At 39.5% G+C, this 21,912-nt stretch overlaps 1 protein-coding gene across 1 annotated transcript in view; it reads left to right on the top strand.

The window, feature by feature from the left end:
* The window catches only part of kmt2e (lysine (K)-specific methyltransferase 2E), a 120,762-nt gene extending 101,569 nt beyond the window's left edge, over positions 1–19,193 (top strand). The window contains 6 exon segments of the mRNA XM_069908245.1: positions 281–585; positions 9,044–9,132; positions 14,637–14,780; positions 16,121–16,221; positions 16,487–17,832; positions 17,834–19,193. Coding sequence (XP_069764346.1) covers positions 281–585; positions 9,044–9,132; positions 14,637–14,780; positions 16,121–16,221; positions 16,487–17,832; positions 17,834–18,254 — 2,406 coding nt within the window. The 3' untranslated portion in view covers positions 18,255–19,193.
* Positions 19,194–21,912: the final 2,719 nt, after the last annotated feature.

Genomic DNA, 21,912 nt, shown 5'->3' with positions numbered 1-21,912 from the left:
AATAGTTTTCAGAATTCTTCGTGCAATTGTTCTGAGAGCAGCAGAGTTTTAAGCAGCCAAGTGGCTATGTCATAAGGAAATGTGAAATTAGGGACAATATTTTAAAACAGGTTTGCACAGATGATATGAAAACTGAAAATGCTATTAACACAATATTAATGGAGTAAGCTGCACATCACTTGCGCGGCAAAAAATAAAGAAACAAATGCAAGTTTGTAACATCACTTTTCAGTAACTGATGGTAGCTGCATTGTATTTACACGTTGCTTTCTTCTTCCAGGTTTCTCTACTGGAGTACCGTAAAAGACAAAGGGAAGCAAGACAAAGTGGTTCAAAATCAGAAGGCTTCTGTCCACTTGCTATGTCATCACATAGTGTTGGTGTTGGTGGTAATAATGAAGCCAGTAGCAATGACAAAAGCAGCAGTATAAAAGCTGGTGGAGAGCAGGGAGAAACTATCCAGAGTCATTCTTCAACTTTGATTGCTACAGTGGAGTCTGTCAGTCCTGTTGAAATTGACAATAAATCTCCAGTTAAGCAACCGCCGTTGACAGAAAAGAAAGTAGAAGATGCAGATGTTCGATGGTATGTTCATACATATTTTTTGCACTTCAATCTAGGTAGGGTGAGGGAATATGGTTGTGCAGATTAATACATAATGAAACAGTTTTAGAACAGTTTTAAAAATGTAAATAGATCCAAGTAAAAGAATAAATGAGGATTTATTTTAAATACATATTTGAGTACCATTAACTAATTCAAACAGAAATACTTGAAAATTAGTGTCAATGTGTTTTGCTGTTGTAGACATTCATAGCACATTTCATAAAAAGATGTAGAAAGACCAATTCAATTTATAAATGCAGAGGCATACATGTTTTCAATAAGCAATGGACTGAAATAAAGGAAATACCAATGTAAACTGGATTTTGGGCTTAGAGTGGTTGAAATGACAGGGTGTTTCAGATCATGGTTAAGGTGAGTGGTTTATAATTATGTACAACAATGTTTAAATGTATAATGAACCAAGGAGGTTATGGATGTTGGCAAAGACGATGATAAACCAGAAAACGAATTTTAATCATTCAGTAAGAACTTGGCTGATATGGTCTTCACCTTGACCTCATTTTCTGGCTCTCTTCTTAAAAGGTCTGTCAATTTCTACTTTGTATATAGTCAGTGACTGATAGAAATTGCAAAGAATTATGACCTTTTTGGAGAAGAAGTTCCTCCACAATTAAATGAACATTCCCATGTTTTGAAACTGTCCCCTAGTTCAAAATCTTTTTGGCTTGGCTTCGCGGATGAAGATTTATGGAGGGGTAAATGTCCACGTCAGCTGCAGGCTCGTTTGTGGCTGACAAGTCCGATGCGGGACAGGCAGACGCGGTTGCAGTGGTTGAAAGGGAAAATTGGTTGGTTGGGGTTGGGTGTTGGGTTTTTCCTCCTTTGTCTTTTGTCAGTGAGGTGGGCTCTGCGGTCTTCTTCAAAGGAGGTTGCTGCCCGCCAAACTGTGAGGCGCCAAGATGCACGGTTTGAGGCGATATCAGCCCACTGGCGGTGGTCAATGTGGCAGGCACCAAGCGATTTCTTTAGGCAGTCCTTGTACCTCTTCTTTGGTGCACCTCTGTCACGGTAGCCAGTGGAGAGCTCGCCATATAACACGATCTTGGGAAGGCGATGGTCCTCCATTCTGGAGACGTGACCTACCCAGCGCAGTTGGATCTTCAGCAGTGTGGATTCGATGCTATCGGCCTCTGCCATCTCGAGTACTTCTATGTTAGGGATGAAGTCGCTCCAATGAATGTTGAGGATGGAGCGGAGACAACGCTGGTGGAAGCGTTCTAGGAGCCGTAGGTGATGCCAGTAGAGGACCCATGATTCGGAGCTGAACAGGAGTCTGGGTATGACAACGGCTCTGTATACGCTAATCTTTGTGAGGTTTTTCAGTTGGTTGTTTTTCCAGACTCTTTTGTGTAGTCTTCCAAAGGCGCTATTTGCCTTGGGGAGTCTGTTGTCTATCTCGTTGTCGATCCTTGCATCCGATGAAGTTGTGCAGCCGAGATAGGTAAACTGGTTGACCGTTTTGAGTTTTGTGTGCCCGATGGAGATGTGTGGGGTGCTGGTAGTCATGGTGGGGAGCTGGCTGTTGGAGGACCTCAGTTTTCTTCAGGCTAACTTCCAGGCCAAACATTTTGGCAGTTTCCGCAAAACAGGAAGTCAAGCGCTGAAGGCCTGGCTCTGAATGGGCAACTAAAGCGCCATCGTCTGCGAAGAGTAGTTCACAGACAAGTTGCTCTTGTGTCTTGGTGTGAGCTTGCAGGTGCCTCAGATTGAAGAGACTGCCATCCGTGCGGTACCGGATGTAAACAGCGTCTTCATTGTTGAGGTCTTTCATGGCTTGGTTCAGCATCATGCTGAAGAAGATTGAAAAGAGGGTTGGTGCGAGAACGCAGCCTTGCTTCATGCCATTGTTAATGAAGAAGGGTTCAGAGAGCTCATTGCTGTATCTGACCTGACCTTGTTGGTTTTCGTGCAGTTGGATAACCATGTTGAGGAACTTTGGGGGGCATCCGAGGCGCTCTTGTATTTGCCAAAGCCCTTTACTGCTCATGTGTCGAAGGCTTTGGTGAGGTCAACAAAGGTGATGTAGAGTCCTTTGTTTTTCTTGGAGCTGTCTGAGGGCAAAGACCATGTCAGTAGTTCCTCTGTTTGCGCGAAAGCCACACTGTGATTCTGGGAGAACATTCTCGGCGTCACTAGGTAACGGCTCAGCGCGGACATTGGCGACTTCAGGGGTTTTTACGAGGCTCTAAAGGCTGTGTACGGCCCCTCACCCCAAGTCCAAAGCCCACTGTGCAGCTCAAACGGTAAAGTCCTCCTCAGCGACAAGATCTCCATCCTCAACCGATGGTCAGAACACTTCCAATCTCTTCTCAGTGCCAATCGCTCAGTCCAAGAATCCGCCCTGCTCCAGCTCCCTCAACAGCCCCTAAGGCTAGAGCTGGATGAGGTCCTCACTCGAGAAGAGACATATAAGGCAATTGAACAACTGAAAAGTGGCAAAGCAGCAGGTATGGATGGAACCCCCCCCAGAGGTCTGGAAGGCTGGCGGCAAAACTGCATGCCAAACTGCATGAGTTTTTCAAGCTCTGCCTCAAGACCTTCGTGATGCCATCATCATCACCCTGTACAAAAACAAATGCAAGAAATCAGACTGCTCAAACTACAGGGGAATCACGCTGCTCTCCATTGCAGGCAAAATCTTCTCTAGTTCAAAATACACTCACTGAGAAAAAATCCTCTCAGCATCTTTTGTCAAGCTCTCAGAATCTTGATCTTTCAAGAGGATTTTCTTCTTCAAAATTCCCAGTGGATATAGGCTTAACCTCTTTTCAATGCTTCAATCCTTTCACACCAGGAATCAACTTTGTTGACCTTGTTCAAATCCCCTCTATTTGAATGTAGTTCCATGAATATGGAAACCAAAGCATTACATACATAATAGTCTAAAGTGCTGCCTCATTTGGGCTGTGTAAAGGTGCACCAAAATTTCTCTACCCCTTGCGAAATTCTGTTATAGTCTTCCTACTCTGAGATTACAACCAACAACATGGAAGTTTGTGTAATTTCATAATATCTCTCAAAACGATGAAACCCTGGCAGATATTTCAATCCAAGGCTTTAATTTTAAAGTGAGCATAATTTTAATATTATAATTATTACATTTGAAACAAATAAAATAATGTTGCTTTGAGAACATAGCAGGATGTCTCCTTAAGTCATAGTAACATTTTTTTTGTTGTTCAGAAGACCCTGAATTCAGTATACCGAGATAAGATCTTGTTCAATGTGCAGAATAATTCTGATTGTGAAATTCAGTTCTGAAGTCAATGTAGCTATGCATCACTGACTATATTGTGACCATGCGACAGATTGAGATTCTATCCTCCTGAAACTATCCAGCCTTCCTTCCAACTGTCCCATCATTTTCTTTAACATGATCCTAAAGCTGCTAGCACGAATCAGTATTCAGCATTTCCTATTTTTTTTTTTTTTTTTTTTTTTTTTTTTTTTTTTTTTTTTTTTTTAAATATAAATTTTTTTATTTTTCACACCATAAATCACATTAGCCATGATATACACTATTTCTTTTCACACATATACAGTGACTTTTTCTCCCCCCCCCCTTTCCTCCCAAACCACCCCCCCACCCCCCCCCCTCTCATCCATTTTAGGTATACAATCTAGGTTGCATTAATCCAGTCAGGCAATGTTGTCATTCAACAAAATTACACCAGAAATTCTACTGAGTCCATTCTTTTCTTTCCTTCTCCTTCCATCAACTTAGGTAATGTTTGTCCCCGGTAGGTTTTCGCTATTGTATTTAATGTAAGGCTCCTATACTTGTTCGAATATTTCAATATTATTTCTTAACCAATATGTTATTTTTTTCTAATGGAATACATTTATTCATTTAAATTTGGTAGTTTCTTCCTTTTAATTTGGTTATGTATTCCATTAATATTTAAAGACATATAGTTCAGCGTAGCCCTTTTATATTTTGTTTATCTTCTCTTTCCGTTTTTCCATCATTACCTTTCCTCCTTTTCCATTTCTGTTTTCTTATTTTCAACTCTTTATAAGACAACATTCCTACAACATCTAACATTTTCCTTATTCTCCTATTTCTATCTTATTTATCCCCAATCTCCCCTTCACCTCCTGAGTTGTCCTTTATCCCTTGTCGGACAACCACATCTCCCCTCTCCATTTGGATTTGCGAATCCACTCGCAAGCGTCAGCTGATTGTGCAGTGACCGCTATTTCCCCCCACCCCGCCTCCCCCAGAAAAGATTTCACTTTTCATATGTCACAAAGGTCCCTCTTTTAATTCCCTCCTTATTCTCTCTATTCCATTACCTTCCCTTATTAATTCTTGTCTATACTATCTATATTTTCCTCTAAGTACAGATACATTCATGTATGCTCATTGTCTCTATTCACTCTTATACCTCTTTACCTGCATACATATCAATCGTGATCATTTTTACTCTCATTACCCGTCTTCATCCCTCAGTCTATTTTTGTCTTTACCCACATACATATCAGTCGTGATCATTTTAACTCTCATTACCCGTCTTCCTCCCTCAGTCTATTTTTGTAATTGTTCTGCAAATTTTCGTGCTTCTTCTGGATCCGAGAATAGTCTGTTTTGCTGTCCTGGAATAAATATTTTCAATACCGCTGGATGCTTTAGTATAAATTTATACCCTTTCTTCCATAAAATCGCCTTTGCTGTATTGAACTCTTTTCTCTTCTTTAGGAGTTCAAAACTTATATCTGGATAAATGAAGATTTTTTGCCCTTTATACTCCAGTGGTTTGTTGCCCTCTCTTACTTTTTCCATTGTCTTCTCCAGTACCTTTTCTCTTGTAGTATATCTTAGGAATTTTACTACAATAGATCTTGGTTTTTGTTGTGGTTGTGGTTTAGAGGCCAATACTCTATGTGCCCTTTCTATTTCCATTTCATGCTGTAGTTCTGGACATCCTAGGGTCTTAGGGATCCACTCTTTTATAAACTCCCTCATATTCTTGCCTTCTTCATCTTCCTTAAGGCCCACTATCTTTATGTTATTTCTTCTGTTATGGTTTTCCATTGTATCTATTTTTTGAGCTAGTAGTTCTTGTGTCTCTTTAGTTTTTTTATTAGATTTCTCCAATTTCTTTTTTAAGTCTTCTACCTCCATTTCTGCTGCTACTGCCCGCTCTTCCATCTTGTCCATTTTTTTTCCCATTTCTGTTAAGGTCATCTCCATTTTAATTATTTTCTCCTCTGTGTTGTTTATTCTTTTTCTTAAATCCTTAAATTCCTGTGTTTGCCATTCTTTAAATGATTCCATGTATCCTCTAATAAGAGCAAGTATATCCTTTACCTTGCCTCTCTTTTCTTCTTCTATTTCACCATACTCTTCCTCTTCTTCTTCCTCTGGGTTGACCATCTGTTGTTTCTTTGTTGCCCTTTCCTCCTCTTCTATCTTGTTTCTATTGTCTTCTGTGGTCTCTTCTTGCTGCAGGTGTTCTGCAGCTGTCGTTGCCGGCTGTGGAGATCGACTCCCCAGCTGGTCCCCCCTCCCGTCGGTGTGTTTTTTTTCATTCGCATCGCGCATGCGCGAAACTTCGCGCATGCGCGGTTGCGCACTTTTGTTTGGCTCTGCGAGCCATTTTTGTAGTCCATTATTTACCGACCTGAGGGAGCGGGTTTCTCTCTCCGCAGCGGGCCTCTTCGGACAGGTAAGGCCTTCACCTTTTTCCTCCTTTGTCTTCTCTTCCTCTCTTCTTACCGTTGCTTTCGACTTTTCTTTTTTTGTCGCCATCTTCTTTCCACCTTTATACTCACTTTTCTGTAACTTTTATTTCTGTGCCTTTGTGTTTTCTCTTGTTTTTCCCGACTTTTCTGGAGAGGGCTGGAGTTCACCGTCCGGCCACTACTCCATCACGTGACTCCTCAGCATTTCCTATTTTTAAAGCAAAACTGGTTTCTATTCTGCCATTTCCATTTCATTCATATTAAACTTAATTCATTCCCAAATTTCTTGTTTTGATAACCTCATCTTAAATAGTGACTATTTCAATATTTTTCAAAATACTGATGATGAAATATCTCTCAATTCTGACTGGTGGTAATAGGAGCATTAGTAAATGTATTGTCTGTGCAATATTTTGTTTTTTCCTGCCATTTATGCTTCAGCTGCATTCTGTATCTGGAATTCAGAGTATATTTCATCCACATCCAAGGGATTAGAAATTAACTTCCATCAGTCTGCAACCATTCATAAGTGACTCAAATTTTAAAATTATACCAGACAGCCCTTAGCAACAACGTTGAGGAAAAAGGTTGGGCAGCTGAGGGGCAAAGTAACTATTGTTGACAAATGATGGATGATGCATTTTGTTCTGTATTTACAAAAATAAACAAACTGGCCTGGAAGAGCAAAATAATTCTAGAGATATGTAATTGAAAGCAGCATTGCAGATCAGTAGGACTCTTAAACATTCTGATAAAACATTACTTTATTTCTAAGGTGCAAAATTTAAGTGTTGTACTTGGATTAAACTTCTTTTGGACCCTAATCAAACAGCACTTAAAAAGGATCAAAAAGTCAAAAATATATTTACAAAGATGATAACAGTAAAAATACAATTGTCTTGATGGTTTACCACCTGGTTCACCAAGTAATGTTTCAATCTCTGTGTTTTCACTGTGAACTCATTTCCCATGCTCTACCTAATACACCAGGTCACCAGTTCCCGTATTTCTTCCCCACATCTTCCCACAAATTCAGCTAGATCTTGGCCCATCCATTCTTTCTACCTACCTCATTCTGAAAATCTTTCCAAATGTGGGCCAAGTTTGTTTGGTCATCTGAGTAAATGATCTTTAAAAGTTTTTATTTTTATCCTGATATGGTCAATTATGTGATAAGTGTAAAATTTTTGAAGCTTCATTAATTCATATGTTTTGGGAGTGTCTGAATTTAGAACATTTTTGGAAAGATATTTTCCAAACTTTATCAATGATTCTTAAGACTAAATTAGAACCATGCCCTTTGATTTCTTTATTTGTTTTTTTCTTTGGAAAACAATAAATCTCTGTCCTCAACCCAGAAGAGAATCCTAACTTTTGCTTCATTGATAGCTCGATGAGCAATTTTGATGAAGTGGAAAGATAATGCTTCACTAATCACTTTCAATGGTTACATGATATCGTGTCTTATTTAAGTTTGGAAAAAAAATTAGATATAATATTTAAAGATGCAAAGTGTGAATTTGAAAAGATGTGGGGGCCATTAATGGATTATTATCATAATCTGAGGATTCCCTGTCTGATAACCTTGTTTGAAGGGAGGGGATAAATTAGTAGGGAGAATTTTTTTAAACTTTTCTTTTAAGACAAATAAGTACTGTATTTTAACTCCTATTGCGTGTGCATGCATATATTGTGCAGAAAATCATAAATTGGGGAAAATATTTTCAAATAATGTGCACACGCATATTCTAAATTCCAACTGATAAAAGCAATTTGCATTTAAATGGGACGTGAGACAAAGCCACAGTTAATCTCTCACACATTAACAAGCTTTGGAAAGGAATCAATTAAATAGATCGAAGACGTGCTTCAGAGTTAAGCAGGATTTTAATTCTAATGTCTCAAATAAGAGGCACTTGATATTAATCTCCTTCCTCAGGGATGGGTCTGGGCAATTAACATTGATAATATGCAGTGCCCTAGCCAGAATGTTAGAGGAATACTATGACATTTGGTACAAAGAGATATTCCTAAGATCAAAATTTCCCATGCCCGCTATAAATTGTGCGCGTTCTTTCACTGCCACTATTGTATTCTCATGCTCACTATAACATTCCCACGCTCACTATAAATTGCTTGCGCGTCTTTCCCATGGCCGGCCACTATAAATTGTACCCGTTCTTTCATTACCACTAATATGTTCCCACGCTCTCTATAAATTGCCGGTATTTTCCCAACCCTTTATTGAGTATGTTCTTTCAACATGTAAAAATATTCTCGTATAGCATGCACATGCATAAAATGTGTGGGGGGGAGGGCCTCGTTTCTAAAATACACATATAATGCACGTGTTTTATACGTAAAAATAAAGTAAAGGGGGGGTTTAACTACAGATTACGCATCTTCACAGAACAATATGCTCACATCAGCGAAGTATAAAATATCTTGTGTAAGGGAATTTTGTGTGTATTGTATAATTTTTGGATAATACGATTAATATTTCATTGTTTAATTATTATAATTATGGAATTTGATCTGAATGAAAATAAGTTGTAATAATTATGGTTATGTTTCTAATTTACAATTGATATGTAATACGGATATGATTTATGTTATCATTAACAGACCTGTGTAAAGAGATTTTGTTAAACTCAATAAAAATATTAAAAGAAAAACTTTCTGAATGTTGCAGGGTATAAAGCATTGATATTATCTTCCATTTTACTTCAAGGACTGCTTCAACTTCAGTTGAAAAAGTAAGGGAAAGAAGCTACCAGAGAGCTCTGCTTTTGAGTGATCATAGAAAAGAAAAAGAAGGTGGTAAGTTATTTGAATCTTTCCATTTGCATTAAACACATTGGATTATTGTGCTGTTGTGGTACCTCTTGTCAAATGTCTGTCAAAACCACGTGCAATTTACCTTCACTAAACTAGCAGAATATTGATTCATCTGGCTATAGCTTCTGAAGCACTTATGGAGCTAATAGAGAAGTTAAAGATGGTCGTAATTTTTTGAAAAGAGTAATAACTGTAAATAAGAAACTTGGAATTTTGGTGAACAAAGACATTGGGGGGAAAAAAGAAAGGAACAAAATGCAAGTCTAATACTGCAAGAAATGGAACAAACAGCAAATGCTTCTATGCATACATAAAAAGGAAACAATTAGAAAAAGTAAAGGTGGGTCCTTTTCAGACTGAGATCGTTAAAATTACATTGGGGAATACAGAAATGGCAATGATATTAAACTAGTATTTTGTGTTTCTTTTTCTCTTACAATTAATCTCCCAAAGTGCAACTCCCCACATGGATTAAACTCCATCTGCCATTTCTCTGTCCATATCTCTATGTCTTGATTATCAAAGACCATAAGAGATAGGAGTAGAATTAGGCCATTTGGCCCATAGAGTCTGCTCCACCATTTTAATCATGGTTGATGTAGTCTTCCTTTTAACCCCATTTTCCTGCCTTCTCCCCATAACCTTTGATGCCCTTACTAATCAAGAACCTATCAATCGCCACTTTAAATCTACCCATTGACAGCCTCCACAACTGTCTGTGGCTTGAATTCCACATGTTCACCACCTTCTAGCTGAAGAAATTTCTCCTCATTTCTGTTCCAAAAGATGTTCTTTCATTTGGAACCTGTGCCCTCTGACCTTACACTCTCCCACGACTAGAATCCTCTTTTCCGTGACCACTCTATCCAGCCCTTTCAATATTTGGTATGCTTCAATGCTTATTCTGCTAAATAGCAGTGAGTACAGGCCCAGATCCATGACACACCCCAGATTCGTTAACCCTTTCATTCCCAGGATCATTCTCATAAACCACCTCTGAATTCTCTCCAACACCATCTTATTTTTCCTTAGTTATGGGGCCCAAAACTGCTTGCAGAACTCCAAAGGTGGTCTGACCAGCACCATATAGTCTCAGCATCATATTTTTGCTTCCATATTTTAGACCTTTCAAAATGAATGCTAATATTGCACTTGCCTTCCTTACTATTGTCTTAACCTGCAAATTAATATTTAGAGAATTTTCACAAGGACTCTTCAGTGCCTTTCCACTTTTTGAATTTTCTCCCTATTTATAAAATAGTCTTTATTCCTTCTATTAAAGTGCATGATCTTACTTTTCCCATCTGCCACATCTTTGCCCATTTTCCCAATCTCTTCAAGTCCCTCTGCAAAATCCCTGCTTCCTCAACACTACCCATCTCTCCTCCCGTCTTTGTATCATCCACAAACCAGGCCAGAAAGCCATCAGTTTCATTCATCTAAATCATTTACATGCAACACAAAAAACAGTTACCCAACACCAACTGTTGAGGAACACCACTAGTCACCAGCAGCCCATTCCAGGAACTTATCACTGAAAATATTTTCCCTGCACATCGCCCTCAAACTTCCTTCCCCTCACCTTAAATGCGTATCCTCTAGTGTGACACTTTTTCCCTGCAAAAAAGATTCTGTCTGTCATACCTATCAGTGCCTCTTGCAATTTAATGCACCTCAATCTGGACATCCTCCGACGCATTTGTGACAGAAAAACATAGAAGTACTTGGTATCTGCAAGAGTTCTTTAGGTCTGCTCTTTACCCTGGTGTAGTTGCTATCTCACAGGTCTCTTGTCCTTCGTGAATGTCTGCTTGGAGTCTGCACGTACTCCTTGTGACTATGCGAGTCTCCTCCTTTTGCTAGATTTTAGGTTAATTGGCCACTGTAAATTGCTTGCATTGGCTGTGTAAGCATTTAGTAGAATCTGGGTGGAAATGCAGGAAGAAAGAAATGTGATTATTATATGCTGAGTGTAAATGGGTGCTTGATGGTCAGAAGAACAGTGGGGTGTTGTATAGCTCCATGACCCTAAAAACTCCTTACTTAATATTGTTTTTCCTTATCCAATGCTTTGATCTTCTTTGATGGAATTCTGAAATGTATTATTTAAAAGATAGAAAATTAATGGAATTGAACCACAATAAATTTGAAAAAGGTGCATTTAAAGGTTTTGAAAGTGAAAGCTGGTATATTGCCACTTTTCAAAATTCCATTGAATCTCAAACTTTCCACAGATGAGATTGTAACAAATCTTTGAGAGGAAATATAAACCAGTTAGTTTGACGTCAGTCGTAGGGAAAATATTGGAATCTACTGTAAAGCAAGTCGTGAGAAGCCCTTAATATTTGGATTGGGCAGAATCAACACAAATTTAAGGAAACGGTGCGAACTCGAAGGGCCAACATGTCCTGTTTCCACTCCATAAATGGTTATATGGTTATATGGCTAAAAGAATGAGACGTTTTGCAAGTGCAAAATAAGAGAAAGATGTTTTTTTTTGAGTTGTGTGAGTTTGAAAACAGTTGGTGTCCCCTTGTGTACATATCACATCAGATTATGTGTAGGTATAAAAGGCAATTAAAATAAAATATAGTATGTTGGGCTTGAAGCATTTGGTGGTAAAGAAGATTTACTGGGATTAATTACACCCATATGAGGCCACCAATACCTGAATATCATGCGTGTTTTGTTTTTCCAAACCGATTTTTTTTCTAAATCTAAAGGATTTACTGTTGAGAGAGAAATGCAGTGAGGATTTACTGGATTAATTCCAGGATAGAGAGTTTGTCCCATGAGGAAAAATTAAGCAGACTGCTCCTATTGAGGTTTGAGAGGTATTATTAAAAGATACAAAACAATGATGGAACTTGACAGGTTAGATATTGTTCTTTGGTGGAGTCTCTCAATTTGGGACTCTGAATCTTGAAATGAGGGAACAACCATTTCAGATGAGAAGAAATCTCAGTATATAGTGGGTGGTTAATCATTTTTATATCCAGGACTGTGAGGTTTGGTCACTGAATGTATTTAAAACAAATTAATAGGATTTTACATTCTAAGGCAGGGGGGTCAAACTCAAATTCACAGAGGGCCAAAATTAAAAACTTGGACTAAGTCGTGGGCCAAACTAAATATTTATTGAAAATTTTCAACAACATCTACATGTTTTCTCTTCTTTCAGCATATGTAATGTTAAACTTTTCCTTATTAAAATAAATGTTTAATAATAGTTTGGGTTAAACTCATTCCAGAAAAAGCATTAACAAATGAGAAATAAAATATTCAATAAATAATATTTCTCTATAGCCTTTAAGCTCCTTTTAAATGTATATTTTTTTTCACAAGCCAACAAGTCAAAAAAATAACTTGCTTCAATGACACAGGTTTGTCTTTTAAAATGATGAACATATAGTCTGCCTCCACCTGTCTTAAAAGGTCCTGTTTTCTGTCTTTCGTTTGGCCATTTTTTGTAAGGGGTTTATTACATGTGAGTTCGGTGACAGGTCGCAGATGCTAATGAAAGTAAAGAGAGGAGGTGGGGGCGATTAGCGGGCTGACGGGCTGGCACCAACGCATTTGCAAAGCATTCTCGGATTTGTAGTATTAGCTGTGCATGCGCTATACTGGCGCGGCAGCCAGCGAGCCAGCTCTAATACATATTTGATATGATCTTGTGGGCCAAATATAATTATATCACGGGCCAAATTTGGCCCGCGGGCCTGAGTTTGACATGTGTGTTCTAAGGGATGTGGGGTAAATGAAGAAAATTGGTGCTGAGATGAAAGGTTGGTCATGATCTCTTTGAATGGCAGGCAAAGGGGGCCATTGAGCTGCTCCTGCTATGATTTCTTCTGTGCTCAAGGAGCAGTGGTAGAAGTAGATGATGAGAGCATTTTTTTCAACCAGGAGCAAAAGAATGAATTAACAAACATGTCAGCAATGACGTGGGCTGATAGACTTGTTTCAACAGATTTTGGTTCTTTGGTGGAATTGGATTAAGATAGTTTCAAATTTCTTTCAAATGCCTTCATGCAAAATGGATGTCAGACATCTGCCGAGTGCATAAGCCCTCATAAGAAGTGGGAAGTATTGAATGTCACAGAAAATCTAAGCTTGCAGTGGTAGAAAATAAACAACCTTTTACTGCCAGCACAGAGAGATCTAGACTTACTAACTGCGCTCTCTTTGTGACTCCTATACGTGAACTTGCTGGAGGGAAAGAGGATATTGAAAATGTGTGCCTTTTTTTAAAAAAAATCTTGAGCAATGAAAGTCTGATTGCAAAGCAGGTTTAGTATACCATTACAAAACAATAGCTTGTAATTATAAACTATTTTGAACATCCCAAGGCAGGAACCATCAGAGTGTGACAAACCTGAAGGGCAGATGGACAAAAACCCAGGCAGAGGGCCAGGTATTAAGGAGCTAAATATGGAAAAAGGAGTAAAAAACTAAATAAAGGAATTCTGAAACCTGCACAGCTGAACAGTGAACCAACTAAATTTGGGGATGATCAAAGCCAAGGATGACACAATTGGAGAAGGAGAGAGATCTCAGAGGGATAAATGGTTGAAGAGAAGCAAGAAGCTGAGCGCGTAAGATGGATGTTGAAGGTGAACATTTTAGAATGAATATGTTGCTTAGCTAGGGTTAGAAAGCAAGGAATCCAGTTGACAATAATGCTGTTACTTACTGCAGGAGCCAGTGTAGTCAGGGTGAAGTTAGTTTGACAAAATGTGTGTTAAAATGAGTTTTGTGGAATTTGGATAACATCAAGTGTAAGGGGTGAGGAACAAGGAAGACTGGTTAAAAGTGCATTACACAAAAAATGTTTATTTTTATTTTCCCGTAAAGGATAGATTTGGGGACTATTTATAGAATTGGAAATATGTAGTCTGAAGTTCATCTTTGCGTAAAACATGACATGATGGTTCAGATGATCACCATGTAAATGATGGAGTCAGTAGTTCGGGCCTAATTTCAGGTGGCACGGATAGCATAGCGGTTAGCACAACCTTATTATGACCTTGGTTTGAATCCAGCGCTGTCTATAAGGAGTTTGTATGTTCTCCCTGTGTCTATGTGGGTTTCTTCTGGGTGCTCCAGTTTCTTTCCACTATTCAAAAACATGGTGGGGGGGGGGGCAGGAAAGACACTGGCTTGTTGGCCAGAAGGGCCTGTTAATTGTGCTCTACATCTAAGAAAATAATTAGATTGTTGAAAATTCTATCAGGATCACATCCATTCCACAATTAGATTCTGTTATAAATCAATGGAATTAAGTTCAGTTATTGTTAATTTTATCAGTGCTTTTCAAATTATTTGTATTGTCCAGAAGTTGACATCTTTGTGTTCTCTGATTTCTTGTCTTAGCAAGAAGGGTTTTGCTTACCTCTGATAGTCATTTGAAAAAGATTTTGCAAACTATTCAAATTAAATTTAGCCTATAGTTTCTAATGTTCTTTTGTTGGGGCTTCCATCTGTAGGAACGATTTCACCCACTCATAGCCCAACATCAACTCATTGGCAACTGTCTCATCTCCAAACTCCACCTTCATCCCATTGTACAAAACCCATTCCACGTCTCAAACTGAAGATCCCAGCTTTCCATCCCAGTGAATCTAATCTAGGTCAGTAGTGAAGACATTCCATAATCATTCCATCATTTATGTGACATAATTATTTTTGACCATGTTTTATAATGTCATTATCAAACTGGACTCCTTTTATTGTTCAATATTGCCTGTAATAATTGATTTTTATGTAAACAGCATTAAATAAATTGGTTTAATTGCTGAAATGCAAGTTTTTAAAAAAAATTATAGATCTTTGTACTAAGTAAAATTGCATGTAGTAAAATGTATAATATAAATAAAGTGTGGGTGCATCGTACTTGCCATTTTCTTTTGTATTCTGGAATTTATATTACTGCTTCCATTTTCAGTATGGCAGCTAGGTGTTTGAATATTGTAAAACAAATATTGTCCAGTAGTTTGTGCATTTCTGCTGGTAAATGTTTAAAGGAATACTCCACAGTAAGGCTATACAAGCCTTATAAAGACACAGAAAAGATATGGGATGGAAAGGAGTTATTTACCCTTCAAGCCTGCTCATTTCACCAAGCAATGTCATGCACTTTCCCCGGTTTTTGTCTTACCTCTTGAAGAGGTGTCTGAACACAAGTATAACTTCCAAGAAGAGAACTGTGAAACTTCTACCCATCTTCTAAAGGTAATTGATCAAAACATTTGGATATCTGTCTAATATTGCAATCTCCATTATTCAGCCAGAGTAAGTTAAGATCTTCACGTGGTTTTTTCAGAGGATCCCAAAGGGTTTAGGATTAAATGTTCCTGAAGAATGTTTACATTGTGACTGTAAGCACTGAGATCCCATGCTTTGTTTCTTCTTGCTTGTTGCTTGGAAACAATGCAAAAGTCTAGATCTGGTCATCAAGAAGGAATTTGAATGAGTATTATAAAGTAAATACAAATCCTGGTATAGTGTATGATGTTTGTAGAGTATTCCTTTAAAAGCTCTGCCCAAAGTATCTTCTTGTTATGGCTGACAAATATGCATGGATTTTCAAGGTGGGGAAGTGTATTTGCTGGACATCTTGTGGCAGTTTGTCATGGCCTCATTTGTAAAACAGAAGTTGCTGAATATAATTAGCAACTTAAAACAACAGCCACTGTAAAAATTTTCTTTTTTATTTGACACCATATTTATACCAGATATTTGTGCTTAACAGATGTAACTTTTTTTTCCTGTAATTTTACTTCTGTACATTGATAGTCACTGAACATTGAAAATGAGCAAAATGCTTCATTTATTGCATAACACTATTTAATTAAGATACTGGCTGTTATTTTAATACCAGGAGGAGAAAGTTTAAAGTTAGTGTTGCAATTGTATTTCTTCTATACTGCCTTGTTGTTCTACATTAATTCATTTCATGTAATATTTGCAGATGTTTCAGAAGCCGAAATTCCAGACCAAATTTCTGAAAAGGAATGTCCATCTCCAGTGAGTTCTCAAAAGCATAATACCAGCCCAACAAAATTAAACAAGGTAACTTGTTATTGGTTATTTCAGTAATGAATTATATTTTAAAGACTGACAATTGTGTTACAAGTTTAACTGACTAGTGACAGCATTATAACGTTGGTTATTTATCTACCTTTGCTATATAAATGACACTGTTTGACCTGCTGAGTTTCTCCAGCACTTTGTTTTTACTTCAGCCATGATGTCTACAGATTTTTGTGATTTATTGTACAATATAACATGTGTTCAGTTTAATTGATTTTTAAAATATTGTATTTTAACTCAACAGCCTTGCCCATCGCCACCTCCAGTTTCATTCCAGTCCCAGGTAAAGTTGCAGACAAAGGCTTCCCAAGTAGAGGGTACAAATAATATAACTGAGACCTCTAATCTGAATCTACCTAAATCTGAGACACAACTGAAGCTCTACTTGCAATATGATTCCCAGCCAATAACAAAAGTCAATTTTACTAGCCAGTCTGGAAATTCACATTATTCACACCATCCATGTCCATTACAATCCCAGAATTCAGTCAAACCATCCAATTCTCAGCTAACTCAGCTTCCATTGAAGACCCAGTGTCCTGTGCTTCCACCACATTCTGAAAAAACTATTAAATCTCCAACCTCTCACACTCCTGGACTGTCTAATTATCTTCAATCAAGTTCTCAACCACAGCCTCCAACACTTTTGCATTCGCCAAAGTCTCAAGCACAGCTTCTGGGATCATCTTACAGGACAATTCATCCACAGTCACCTCAGATGGGAAATGCACAGGCCACATCACACAGAGGGTCTTTTTTAACCCCTGTCACTGTGGGACAAGTCTACTATCAAGCAGCACAGCCTGGGAATTTGGCACAGAAGCAGCAGACAAGTGCCACATTTTATTCTTCATCTACAGCACCTTCAAGTCATCAGCCTAGTACAAGTCAATTCAGCCAGCAACATTCAAACAGCAATGTGCCTCCACCTCCTCCACCACCACCTCCACCACCTCCGCCACCCACCTACTATCAAAACCAGCAACCATCTGGGAACTTCCAAAGTTTCACTCAGCCTAGAACAAATGTTCTCCAGCAAGGAACATTTTCTCCTGCACCAAGTCCTACCCAAACTTTGCCAGGATCTAGTTTACTTCCGTCTTCTGCTGGTACCATTTTACACCAAGGTCCTCCACAGTCTGCAAGTTCTGCTTTATTGCAAACATCTGGGGTACAACCAGCAGTAGCTGCTTCAGTACATCATGTGAATTCTACAGCGCAGTATCCTCCACCTGTAAGTTCTGGTCTGCATCACTCTTCCTCAGCACTGGCAACACAGCCACCTCCTCCAGTGTCTCAGTCACCTGGGTCAGGTCCACATCTTCTATCCCTCCCTGGCTCACACCATCCTCCATCTCAAGGACAGGCCCAACACCCACCTCCAATGCTGCACGTAACCAGTACAGTTCACACGGCCTCATCAACCCAAGGACAACTACTACATGCTCAGACTTCGGGTCATCAACCATCTGGGTCAACATCTCATCACCCTGCCCCACCATCTGCAACAGGACTGCAATGTCTACCGGCTTCTGGAACTTCAACATCACATCAACTTGCACTTAATTCAGCACCTCCTCCCCCTCCTCCTCCCCCCCCCACCCCCACCACCGCCACCAGCTCCAATTCATGGGGCAGGACATCATGTTCCCCCAGCACAAGCATCTCATCATCCATCTTCTCAAGGACCACATCATCTTCTTCCAGGGGCCCATCAGACTTTGGGTCACCATCCTACTCATCATCTCGGTTCTCCACTTCCACCTGCAGGATCAGGATCTCACCATTCACTGCCAAGACAAGGCTCTCACCATCAGCCTCAAGGAGCAAATAATATTGCGACACTTGCAAGCCCAGGATTCCATCCTCAATCCCCCAATGTGGTATCACTTCCGCACGCAAGTCAGGGACTTAAACAGATGGCTGCATTATCCCCACAAATTTCTATTCCGAGACCCCAGTTGCCGCCATCTTTCCAGCAAAATAATTTTCACAGCTCAGGATGGCACTGAAATGGTGCTGTGCTAACCCATTTTGAACGTTATTCTGTAAAATAAGATGTAAATATTTTATGAACTGTATCTTTTAAAGATGCTTCTTAAAACTTGTAAGTTAGACATTGTAATAAACTTAAAACCAGTGCTCATCTTTGTCTTTCACAAATGTTTTTGATTCTTAAAAACATTTTACTCCTTTTGGGGTTGTACATAGATGTTTGTGACGCCAGTGGGACAAAAAACATTTTTCAAATTTTATTTTGTAAGTAGACATTCCAGCCATCCAAACTGATATTGTAGTGCACAGGTTGGCTCAAAATTGTAATTTAGTATTTTATTGTTGCATTTAAAAATGCATTATTGAATGTTTTGTACAAATTTTTTTATTCAAGTATGTTAAATATATCTGCACTTCAAAGGAGTGTTAGCACTCTAATAATTTACATATTTTTGTTCAATTCCTTTCTGTAGTAAAACCTTTTTTGTACACTATTAAACTATAGCAGAACAATGCAATATTGGTTTTGAAACATTACAGAGTGGTTCCTTTACTTTATTGATTATTTGTAGTAAATTAATTTAATGTATAGATTATTTCTAATTTCTTTTGCCAGATGTAAATAATTGTGTATTTACTTTTTTTAATTTGATTGTAAAAAAAATGCCAATGCTTCTGTCCCATTTTGAATACTATTGTACATTTGAGTTCCTTTGCAAAATGTATATGTTATTTGTGAGTTTAGTGTAAGAATTTTTTTAAATACTGTCACATTTGCAGCACTGGCTGGGCATTTTAATCCATGTTAATAAATCACAGTAAATTGCATTTTTTTTACAAATGATAAATGTGGGCAGGATTTTATCTGATGTACATTTAAACCCTGCAATCTTAAGATGTTGTAATTAGTAATGATACAATTGGAGAAATGCACTGGATTAATATTTATTCTTGCATTTGTTGGACTCTTAATTCATTCTATTAATTGTTAATCTTGCCAGTGAACCTAAGTGAATAGGGGAAGAGAAGACAATAGAATGCTCCAGTGAAAGGTAATGTGATGTTAGTTAAATTGCTAACACAGGTTTATATCAACAAGATATCCAACAGTTGAATTTTTAAAAATATGGTTCTATGCACATATTATCCTTTTGTTTCACAGCAATTCAGATGCCAGTGAATCCACTGCAAGTTTGAGGAAATGCAAATCATTTTGCTGTTTGTTACTAGCAGGTTAAAATATCCCAATTTGAATTGAACTATCACAAAGTGCAAAGACTAGAGAATCTTTGAAATATTTTCAAGAGCACTTTATTTGTTTATTTCTAGCTCAATTAAGAAGTGAATAAATATTTGGAGCAGGCATTATTATTGGAGGATTATGGGGAATGTGACTGACTGGAGTTCTCCATAGGTATCATGGGATTGTTGGGCTGATTCTCCTCCTTCCATATTAAAATAAGTCTACTTCAGATCACTCAAAAGATTAAAATATGTAACTTCATCTAAATTAGAGATAGTTGCTGGCTTAACTGAAGCAACACTAAAAATGACAAAACCATCAATATCAACTATCGTGGTTATTCTAATATATTGTGAATAAACATGTTTAAAATCAGAAATTTTTTCAGTTAAAAAGTTACAAGGTTATTGTACTAGCATCTGCAGACAAGTGCAAATAGCTGTCATGATGTGGGGGTGTAAGGTAAATTTGTGTTATGCCCATGGTCTTAAACTATTTTTTAAAATGGATGGTATAACGTAATCAAAATTCAAGAAAGGCTTGATTTTATTTGGGGGAAAAAAACATAGGCATGGCATACTTGATAATATTTTTCCAGACTTTGAATTGAATATTGGTATTACAACATCTTGAGATGTACGCAGGTGTAGCGGCGGCTACACTGCTAACTGAAGGATCGCACAACCAGACAGGTTGAGTTCAGTGAGCAAAAACTGATTTATTGCAGGCTGCCAGGCTGGTCTTATACTCCCAGCCCGGACCTGGCTGAGAACAGCGCTGGGGGGCCCTGACGTCATCGGGGCATCACGTGGGTCCCCAAGTGTCTCGTCTTTGGATGCGATGAGGGCAAAGAGCGGCTGCATGATGCGCACTGCGCCTAGAATGAAGCAGTTATAGAAATTGATCATACCCGCGAACTCCTGTAGCCACTTGAGGTTTTCCAGGTGTGGGAACTCCCTGATTGCAGCGACCTTCGTAGCGGCAGTTGTGACTCCTTTGGCCGTGATGGTATGGCCCAGGAACTTCATGGACTCTTTCCCGACCTGGCACTTGGCCGGATTGATCGTTAGGCCGAAGTCAGCCAGTCGGGGAAGAGGGTGCGCAGGTGAGACTTGTGTTGTGCCCGGTTTCTGCTGGCGACAAGGATATCGTCCAGGTATATGAATACAAAATTTAAATCCCTGCCCACTGTGTCCATAAAGCGCTGGAAGGCCTGGGTGGCGTTCTTGAGCCCGAATGACATGCGTAGGAACTCTTAACAAGCAGAAGGGGATGATGATGGCCGTTTTGGGTATGTCCTCGGGGTGCACAGGGATTTGGTGATATCCATGCACCAGTCGACCTTGGAGAATACCCTCGCGCCATGCAGGTTGGCATAAAATCCTGGATGTGAGGAATCGGGTAACGGTCAGGTACTGTCGCTTCATTAAACTGTCAATAATCTACGCAGGGGCGCCAGCCATTGGAGGCTTTCGGGACCAGGTGGAGTGCTGAGGCCCAAGGATGGTCAGAGCGTCGAATGATCCCCAGCTCCTGCAGATGCGAGAATTCTTCCTTCGCTATCTGGAGCTTATCCGACGGGACTTGGGTGAGGATGTAATGAAACACCCCGTGGCGTGGTGAGGCAGCAGAGAATGGCTTGAGGAGGGATGGGAACTTGTCCAGGATACGCTAAAACACGTCCTTGGGTGTGCTGACCGTGGCCATCTGTGGCTGCTCTGCGGGAGGCTTTGAGGCGAACGGATTGGAAGATACGGGCATCTACCAGTCGCCTACCTCAAATGTCAACCAGGAGTCCATGGGTGAGGAGGAAGTTGACACCCAGGATGGCGGTTGGGATGAAACAGTGAACATCCATGAGAACTTCCGCTGGCCGATCTGGAAGTGGACGGTCTTTTGTCTCTATACATTCAGATCTTCGTCGAATTGGCTGCACGGAGGGGAGGTCATCAAGGCCAGTTCTGGGACTCGATGGCTGTGGCCGGGATGACGCTGATCTGGGCCCCGTTGTTGACAAGGAAGCGTCGGACGCTGACTGAATCCCGCAGGTAGAGAAGGGTGTGTTCTTGGCCAGCCGCTGCAGCCATTAACAGCGGCCGGCTTGCTCATTTCCCTGGAATGAGCAGAGCTGATGACACTTCGAGCCTTGGCTCCCCAGCGCTGGAAGAGGCAGAGGCTTGAAGTGGATGACTTGCTTCTAGCTATGCTCTTTGAGGCCCCTGCAGGGGCATGGTCACGTCCGTGACTCGTAACCTGCTGGACTGTTGAGCCCTCCAGGAATCGTTCAAGCCATAGCTCCTGAGCCTTTTGAACAACCTTCCTAGGGTTGACAAAGCTCTCCTGGGACAGTAACGGCTGGATGTCTTCAGGCAGATGGTTGAGGAAGATGCGCTCGAAGAGTGAGCAGTTGGTGTGATCGCCCTTGAGCACGA

This window comes from Narcine bancroftii, chromosome 13, assembly GCF_036971445.1.
Source record: "Narcine bancroftii isolate sNarBan1 chromosome 13, sNarBan1.hap1, whole genome shotgun sequence".
Classification (NCBI taxonomy): domain Eukaryota; kingdom Metazoa; phylum Chordata; class Chondrichthyes; order Torpediniformes; family Narcinidae; genus Narcine; species Narcine bancroftii.
Note: the sequence above shows the minus strand (reverse complement) of the source record. Positions and strands in the feature narration are given on the sequence as shown.